This window comes from Electrophorus electricus, chromosome 14 (assembly GCF_041902795.1).
Source record: "Electrophorus electricus isolate QZ-2024a chromosome 14, ASM4190279v1, whole genome shotgun sequence".
NCBI classification, from domain to species: domain Eukaryota; kingdom Metazoa; phylum Chordata; class Actinopteri; order Gymnotiformes; family Gymnotidae; genus Electrophorus; species Electrophorus electricus.
The window spans coordinates 25,497,089-25,506,460 of record NC_137510.1 but is presented as its reverse complement, the minus strand read 5'-3'; the positions used below and the strand labels follow the sequence as shown (position 1 = coordinate 25,506,460).

The window sequence follows — 9,372 nt, the reverse complement described above, 5'->3', positions numbered from 1 at the left end:
TATTGTATATCTCATAAGTCAGAAAAATCTCATAAGTCAAATTATTGTATATCTCATAAGTCAGAAAAAACAATAAAGGTTCACGTTTATTACCAAAAAACGTTTCATTGCTAATTAAACTTTCAATCAGAACTACTGATAGACTAGTATTTTGAAGAAACAATTTATTAGGCTAATTTATAATTGTCATAACTATTATAACTATGAGGAACTGTCAGGTCAGCAGCTGGTATAGATGGAGTGTTATTGCCAGTATGAGAGTTGTGTATTTTCAGATACTGTTGATAACATGTGTCAGATTCCAGTCCGAGAATTACAGGCCCGCATGGTTGCTTGATTTTCCTACTTTAGTACACCTGAACCACATACCCTGCTAATTATAAAACCCATCAGGTGTTGTGAAGGAAAGCAACTTTCTGATGGTTTAGTAAAAAATTTGGTATGGTACCAGTGCTATACAGAATCTAAGCAAGAAGTAAGATTAACAACATATAGGTGCTGACATAAATCAGTTAAATAATTTCATATATGCATCATACAATGATAACAATTTCATCCTCCTCCATTGCCCCGTCAGGCACCATGAGCCGTTGCCGCATGTCTGAGTGCAGCTTGCTGAGGATGTCATGCATGCTGGAGCTGCTCTGTCTGAATGCTGGGCTGCTTCTGTACTGCTGCTGGGAGGTCATTTCCCTGCACAGTGTGCTTCTGGGCCCAGAGTGACTGATGTGATTCAGACAGGGCTGTGAGCGACAAGACACCTGGGAGTAAGGGAACCCACGGCATCTGCTCTGATCGTGAACATGGCGGTGAGGGTAGCGGGTGGCCATCGGAGGACTGGAACACCGGAACGAGGGGCCAGTTGCTTTCTCACGGACCAGGTCTGAGTCTGTGTCGCTGTCATAGCCATTAGCTACTGATTCGTAGACTCCCATAATTATGGGTAGTCCCGGGTAGCTCAGACAGCCCTCATCATCTAGAACAGGTTTAGGGTTGGGGGTGACGCAGCTGCGACTCCTTACATTGTTGTGCTGGTTTGCCGGTTTCACAGTGATGATGAGGTTGCGGCTGTTAGCAACCATCATTTCCGTCACCTGATCCAGAGATTTTCCCCTGACATCAATGTCATTGACTTCCAGGACCTGGTCGTTAATGGCCAGTAGGCCTGTGCTCTCAGCCAGTCCTCCAGGAACCATGCGGGAGATGAAGATGCCCAGGGCCTTCTCCAGACCATGGGGGGTCACCCTGACTGTAGTGCCATCACGAATGTAGAAACCCAGAGGCCTGTGTGAGCCCTGGTGGTACAGACGAACCCGTCGGTGGCATTCTGGTAAGATGTCCACATCAATTACGGATGACACTGGACGGAAGTTCTGCGGCATGCCGATCTGAATGTGTGGTCTTCTGTGGCTGTCATCTCCACCTCTTCTCACTGCTGATTTCTTTCGCCTTGTCACACCATCTGAGCTGATGTTACCCCGGTCAAGTTCCTCTGTAAAACACCAGTGTGTAGAATAAACCATGTATTTCTTCACTATGCTGTGACAAACCTGGGCCAAAATTTGCTACATTACTTACTGTTATGATATTGATGAATAGACTGCCACAGAGCTTACTTGAGAGGACTTAGTTAACACTTGTGATTTGGGGAAGGAACAACAGCAGAGCTCTGATTAAACATGAAAGTCAGCAAACCACAAGGGACCACAAGGAAATTGCACTAAAGTACACATAATTCCAGACCAGATAAATTGCTTCCCATTCCGGAAAGAGATACTACGAGCAAAATGCATGTCTTGATTCACACACTGATATAACTGCATGACAACGCAGCAGTAAAGGCAGAAAACAATTTATAGTGATTAATTGCCAGAAAGTATTTTTTTAAAGAAACACTTTTTTAGAATTCATAACATTAATTAAAACGTGTTTTAAGAATAAACGTCGGTGAAGAAAGAAACAATTTTATTTCTAGAACATCTTTGCTGTGCGATCGGACACTTTTGCTGTGCTATCGCCTATATCCATATATACAGTACTTAAAAACAAAAACAAAAAAATCTCCCTCAGTTATCACCTTTGAAGTGACAGCGAAAATGTAAGAAATGGAACGAGATTAAAGGGAAATTAAGAACATGTAAGTGCGTTAGAATGTCTTCCGTAGGCCTACCCCGCTGACGAATGTAGATGCGCAGGAGCGGTCGGCTGGCAGACACAGCTTTTCTGAAGTTGTCCTCATTATTTATCGGCAGCAGCTCTCCGTGGACATCCGCATAGCTGATGAAGACCTCCGTGTTGTACAAGTGGTGTAAGAACAGGATTAACTGGCGAAAGTCTTCGAACATTCCCGGCTCGTAGCGATCAAGGGAAAACCTTCTAAATTCTGCACCGAACTTTGGGGCAAGAGAGGGAAACAACTGAGCCAGTCATTGATTTAGTATATGGAGAACAACCCAGTTGTCTGGAAAATTGTAGATTAAGATGGATTTATATTTATGTTTAAACCCATGTTCATTAGAGAAACTTGAATCAAACATAAAAATAAAAACGAAAGATTAGAAATATTATATGAGAATAATAATATGAGTGTAATCTATGAGACTGAATAGGCACATCAGCTGAGACATCAAGAATCGACTTTTAAGGAACACAGACTTTTATGCATACTCCCTAACAAGTAGGTCTTATACAACTATAACGGACACATAAATAACAGAGTATTAAAAGGAAACGTACAAAAGTGAGAATACTACAACGACTCTTCATAACGTAAACTTACTTTGCTTTTTACCTCGACGACTGAGCAACAGCGCAAAGATAAGGATTTGCCGAAATTCCGTATCATGTTCTTTTATAAACAGGTTCTGCGGTCACGGAGCTACGCTGAAGTTTCTGACTTGTCCCGTGTAAGTGGTAGTTACATGCGCTAAATGTCAACAGAGGGAAACCCCGGACCGACGGCCTGTCAGACGCACTGAGGAGGAGCACAAAGGTAATTACAACGGCATCAATCCCCCGTCATCTCTTCTCTGCTCTTTCCAATTCTCCTCTAAAATTCTAGCCCAAGACCTTTGCAGTGAAGAGAAGCTAACGCAGTTTACTGTATGCTTTGAAATAAAAATAAAACTGATTTATTGCAAGATTATTTATGTTTTAAGTTTTGGGATTTTCTCCACATTCTTCTAAAAGTTTTATAGTTAAACACCACAAATCACAGTCACAAAGACCAAGGCATCATAAAGATCATCAAAACGACAGTTAAGACACGGGGATTTATGAACACAATACAGTGAATACAGTACAAGAATATGAATACAGCAATGAATACAGTATATAAATAGAGAATAATGTGGTTATTTAATTCAGTGTACTTTCATTTAAAAATCTTAAAGGATTAAAACATGCTTACTAATGTGAGCAGTTTTATAAGGCATGATCATGATGCCAAATTGGTTTCTGATAATTACAGCATAGTAGAGATGTGCCATAAGTCAGAAAGCCATGTATAAATAATCAATTTTACTTAGGATTAGAAATATCTTATTTCAAAAGCAAACAAGTCCTCATTAAAGTAGTTCTGCTCTTGGGGTGAGACAGGGGCCTGTGATAAACCAAAGATTTTTTAGACCAAAGATTTTCTCCACTTTTGCTTGACACGCCTCCACTGTGCTCCAACGTGAGGTAAGACAATCACATCCGGCAGTGAGAATAAGGGGTGATCTCTGTGAAAATCCCCATGTAAACAGTAAGGACATTCTATATGGAGTCTACTTCACATCACACATCACATATGACTGCTGATTTTTACTCAACAGTTATGTTATTACTAACTCTTACTTCGCATCATCAGACACTGTCTGTTGCCATAGGCACACCTATCCTACAGGTGAATTATATATGTATAGTTCCAGTCTGTACCTGATTGGTTGCCATGCTCAATTTGTCATTTAATATCTCATTGTGTTTCTGGGGCTTGAGTCCCACTGCTGAGCTGAGAGTTGTCTGTCATCCAAAAACATACACCCAACAGTGGTCCCACAGCCAGAAACCGGCCTTTGAGGAAGAGCTGGAGGAAGACAAATACAAACCGTGCATGGCAACACTTCCCTAGCTGTTCCACTGCCTGGGTATTTTTGGATGCTCGGCAGCAACACTGCAGTTCCTGACACGCTCCGAGCAGCACTACAGCCACGAGCAAGCCACTAGCTTTGCAGAGTCACTGGTTTGTTGAGTGTGATTTCAGGTCAGCAGTAGTCATGTGGTCAGAGTCTAGCCAGTTGTAAAAATATTGCAGAGCAGATTACAGTTTGTGCATTGGCAATGCGTACAGTCAATATGTGATAGTGAACAGGTATACTATGCACCTGTAATGTAGTTCTAGCCACTAAAGTAGACAGTGCCTGTTTGGGCAAGGCACAGGCTCCTAATAAGAGTGGGGCCTATGAGAGGAACGAAGCTGTTGATTATTTATTTCTTTATTTGCTGTCTTGTTGATTGATTTATTTAGGCCCCCACCACCTTCCATCTTTGGAAGATCAGTAAACCTTTATTAGCTGGAATATATAGTTCATGAATCAGTGATATATGATTGGTATAGGAAAACATATCAAGCCTTAGCTGTTAATGTGGCTGTTATAGGGAAGCAGAAAGCACAGCCTGGGGTGAGGTTTCTGAACTTACCTCGGAAGAGGCTCTGGGTATGTGACGTCTCTGGAGGGCATCTACCAAAGCATCCTGATCAGTGGCCAAGCCATGAATAACAGTTATACATAATGATTCTTAAACACAGTGTAATGAAACTAATACGATCTTCATTTTGCATGTTTGAACCACTTGCTTATGTAAACTGCCTTTTTTTTCCGGTGGCGGTGGGGTTGGAGAGGGGGTAGATATTCACCAACGACTTAATTACAAAACACCCACATTGTATACACTCTACATATGTACATTTAGAGTATACAGGGCATCTTTTTGTTAGCTAGCTTCCATCCCCTGATCAACAGCAGTCAGTTTCCTTTGGACATGTTTGCATGGCATATTATTCACATGCCAGAGTGATGCGTACTAACTAGCACAAGTTGATTAGACACAGGTATTGCACATGTTTTTACACATCACATACATAATGAGCCTGGCCAGTGAATGATAATACAAGGTGTTTCTACTAGACTAACTGCTGCATGTAAGTTGCTGAACATGTGACATTTATGTTTAAATATGTCTGTAAATTGATACTATCCTTGATTTATTAATTCTTAAAATATACTACATTCCTAACAGATCCCTGGGAAGCTCAGTGTTATGTGTAAATTGATAATCCTAAATCTTTTAAAGATAATATTTTAATTATAAATGTATTATAAGACATAAGATTATTTTAGGATCAGAATGAGGTTAATGGTTCTTTAAGTGATTGTGACTTCCAAAATTACTGTAACGTTGTCGCTGGCCTGAGTGCCGGTGGGCGTGGAGCAGGATGCACAGACTACCTCGAAGTGAAACATTTATTAACATAAAACATGTAGAACAATGGCACTCACACACAACACTAACGACAGACATGACTTATACATTTAACTAAACACAGACTACAATCACATCTAACAAATAACTATATACGCACTAACATACATCAGTGAACAAACAATGACCAACGGTGAGGCACGCACTGACGAGGGTTTAAATAGACAAACACACATTAACACGTAAACCCGTACAGGTGCGTGCCTTCACGGGGATGTGGCTACAAAAATGGGTGAACCCCCCCCGCACGCGGTAGGCCGTACCACGTGACTTGTGGGGGGGGGGGGACAATTACCAAATCTTTCAACATTTGATTAGCAAATGTAAAATAGGTCAAATCTTAGGAATAAACCCAACTCTTAGGAATAACCCCAAATCTTAGGAATAACCCCAACTCTTAGGAATAACCCCAACTCTTAGGAATAACTGGTTTCTAGGGAAAGATCTCTTATGCTATTTCAAGTAACTATATTTTGTTGCCATATTATCTTGTAATAAGCTGTTTAGGATAGTGTATTATACATAAACACTTCAGAATAGGTGTTAAATTGTGAAAAACAAAAATACATTTTTTTATAATTAAACATAAAAGGTCCATTTGCTCAAGTAGCATGTCATCTAGTGGGAAACAATATACTTGTCATTTGAAGTATGCATACCTTGTTGAAAATATAGGTTCTTTAAAATACATGTCAAGTTACTCTAAAAAAAATCTATAAAGTTTTAAATCAAGCTGTACTATACTCTTTGAAAAAGCACTTTGCCTAAAAATCAGAACAATGAAATAAATATTAGTAATTAGTAATATCAATATAAAAGCCCTGACTGTGATATGATATAGTTGGCCCCTATTTGTCAGCAATCCACAGTACAACGGATTATCTAGAAATCGAGGAAAATCTAATTCATTGCCAGTGTACCAAGGGCAGGCTGTTCCTCCAAATCCAGCCAACACACCAGACAGAAAATGTAAAATTTTTTTCAAGGATTTACAGTAAAGAACAATGGAATTTTGGGCACAGTCAATGGGCATGAGTCATCTCTGAGAAGACAGCACCATAATTTTAGTTAATCTTTAAGGTCGGGAAGGCCTCTTCTCTTGAAAAAAACAAAAACAAAAACTAAATTAAACAAATGTTTGACTGAAACTTGTTACAGATCTTCAAGTGTAGAGCAAAACGTAATAAGAAAAGTAGGACAGCATCAACGTGAGAGACTGCATTATCATACAGGGACATTCTCAGACAGGGACATCTCCAGTTTGAGTTCACTGTTCTACGGGTCAAAGGAGGTTAAATCTGGCAAATGAACATACATGTCATCTATTTCAGTTTTCTAACTGAAATTTGTAAATGTTATATATGAATGGTTTTTAAAAAGTAATTCTGAGAGAAACCACGGTTGTGCTGTATGGTTTTACCTCTACTGATGTTAATGAGGGTACCACTGGATTTCATCATGGCCAATTCTTTTGCACCAATAAGGTGGTGCGTCTGAGGAGAGTGCCTGACCACCACTATGATGAAGTCTGACCTCTGCAGCAGTACCTTCACCCCACTGCCTACTCCTCTGCTTTCTCCCGTGATCACAGTGAAATGCTAAAAACACAACACTAAGTCTGTGTGCTTTTCCATGCAAGGCTTCCAGATTTACTATATTAGTTCACAGTTTTTTGTTTGGGGAGGGATAAGGTTGCGTAGGTACTGGGTGAATGTGAAAATGATTACCTGATAAATTTCACAAGTAAAAAAAATATAACAATAAAGGACATACCGCCCTCACCTTCGGTTCCTGTTGTGATAGAGGACCTTCATATCAAAGCCTTGGGCTCTTTTGGCAACCTTATATCTCATTCTTCCCTTTCCAATAATACCCAGGGTGGGACCACTAACATCATTACCCTAAAATAACTTGTGCATATACTCTGATTCATGATACTTGGAAAAGTTATAGCCTACAAAAAAGTCCCCTTGTTAAGACAATTAAGGAAATCTGAGCACCAAGCGCACAAAGTATATGAAGGATTCTTACCTTCCAGAATTTTCCTAGCAGATGCCAAAATCAAGGCCATGCCAATGTCTGCTGTGGCTTATACCAGGAGTATTGCACAGTATTGCTGCTGATAAGAGGTATGTCAAGATAATCTACTCCTACTCCACCACTCACAACAATGTTGAGTTTGGGCAAGCACTGTTAAAGACTGAAGTCATCTTTTAAATTTATTTTCCACACAAAGACAGCATGGATCTTGTCTGCGGGAGTCTTCTCTTTTCTGATAAAAGTTCTCATAGGTGATTACTGTGAATTTTTTTTTTTCAATGTATGGTGCAAAAACTGGTAGATGCCCATCGGTCCAAATGTGGATTCCAATATACACAGTTTCTCCATAATCTGTATTTACAGATCCAAACGCAAATATACGACATATTTCAAAAATGCCTTTCTTTTTTAACGAGTAAATTACGTCAATTATATGTTTTAACGAGTAAATAACGGAAAACGTGTAGTCTACACATTTACAGCAACAAAGCACAGTGGTTGTATCAAAACAATTAACATAAATTACTGCATTTACTTGCACGATATCAACAACAACCAGTGCCCGCTAGGACAACAGATTTTTGAACTTTCAGTGATGTGAGATCGCATTCAGCTAAATCCAGTTCAGAAAAGAGAGTGAATGTTTGACTCTTTCACCATTTGGGTCTTTTCGTCCTTTCAGGTTGTGGAACTAAACTAGAGCGCTGAGTGGAGTATATAATTCCAACAGAAAGTGTTAATGAATTACATTTAAAACCGGAAGATTAGACATTAAACACGAAGAGGGGTACAAAAGTCAAAATAATTAGTGCGGAACAGGTGCAGATGTATGTAATTCTTGTAATTCACTCGTCATTTGCGCACGAGGCACTTTTTTAAGCTTTTTTTTTTTTCAGCAATTTTACATGTGGTCTCTCAAATAGCCACTAGGGGGCGGCAGACTTGCATATTACTGTGCAGATAGTAGCGTTCGTGGAGTACGTTTTTATCTTAGACTAAACACTATGATTGATGTGTCCATCAAGAATTTCCACCTTCCATCTAGTTATGCTGTGTTACAATGTAATCCTGAACCTTTTGCACGCATCTTATACCGCCATTGGTTTTACACAAAAACGTAGGCCTACCTATGTCAAATGTCAGTACCCAGTGAATGTTCCAAAAATGTGTTTACTTATTATTTAACATTTATACACATTAGATATTCATATATACGTCTCAGAACATAAAAATATGCTTTATTTACATGTTTCTTAAGTAGTGTTAAAAACTACTAAAACTGACAAACCATGGCCTTGTAGTACTGTCAGGGAATTAATGGCATATTAGTGGCATGCCATCATTGAATAGGTAATCAGTGACTTCTGCAATGTTTGTCTGTCCTGTAGCCTCCATTTTCAACAAAGAGAGTGTATCAGTGAAATGTTTCTGCTCATATACCAAGTGGTGGCGACATCCTGTAGCTCTGTGAAAAACCAAAGCATAATGTCAGTCAGTGGGTGTCTGAGAACGGCCTGCTTCAAAGTGCCGGATCCTTGTGGCTTCAGCCTGAAAATACAGAGCCCATCCGGTCCTGCTGTCAGAGAATGCCAAGGACAAGAATATTCACAGTGAGCACTCACTTCACAGCAGACGGGGATTTAAGCTTCACTGATCGTTGGAGATTACGGACAAGCGATTGCACTTGCTTTAGTTATATATGACAAAATAATGGAATTTTAAATTATCATTTTACACTTACATTATTACTGCTTCAAACGATATGTAGGTAATCTATATAATTGTAGATTAAAACAAATTTGTGTGTGG

The 9,372-nt window shown here is 39.5% G+C and overlaps 2 protein-coding genes across 2 annotated transcripts; both read right to left on the bottom strand.

Moving 5' to 3' along the window:
- Positions 1–122: 122 nt before the first annotated feature.
- pard6ga (par-6 family cell polarity regulator gamma a) lies at positions 123–2,956 on the bottom strand. Its single transcript, XM_027007284.3, has 3 exons — positions 2,780–2,956; positions 2,171–2,393; positions 123–1,492 (listed from the first exon to the last, which is right to left on the bottom strand). The coding sequence occupies exons 1-3, from the start codon at positions 2,843–2,845 to the stop codon at positions 534–536; spliced, it is 1,248 nt and encodes a 415-aa protein (XP_026863085.2). The 5' UTR covers positions 2,846–2,956; the 3' UTR covers positions 123–533.
- Positions 2,957–3,622: 666 nt separating this feature from the next.
- LOC113575630 (putative 2-ketogluconate reductase) lies at positions 3,623–8,663 on the bottom strand. Its single transcript, XM_081697032.1, is given in 8 exon segments — positions 3,623–3,722; positions 4,681–4,708; positions 6,944–7,092; positions 7,306–7,477; positions 7,555–7,613; positions 7,615–7,641; positions 7,643–7,713; positions 8,658–8,663. Coding segments are annotated over 8 exon segments (612 nt in total).
- Positions 8,664–9,372: the final 709 nt, after the last annotated feature.

What these genes read in the sequence shown, in the direction of transcription:
- pard6ga (XM_027007284.3), bottom strand. Translation starts at nt 2,845, where the DNA reads ATGATACGGAATTTCGGCAAATCCTTATCTTTGCGCTGTTGCTCAGTC. An exon ending in TCGTCGAGGTAAAAAGCAAA is followed by an intron (nt 2,394 to 2,779) that starts GTAAGTTTACGT and finishes CTTGCCCCAAAG; the next exon opens with TTCGGTGCAGAATTTAGAAG. An exon ending in CATCTACATTCGTCAGCGGG is followed by an intron (nt 1,493 to 2,170) that starts GTAGGCCTACGG and finishes GGTGTTTTACAG; the next exon opens with AGGAACTTGACCGGGGTAAC.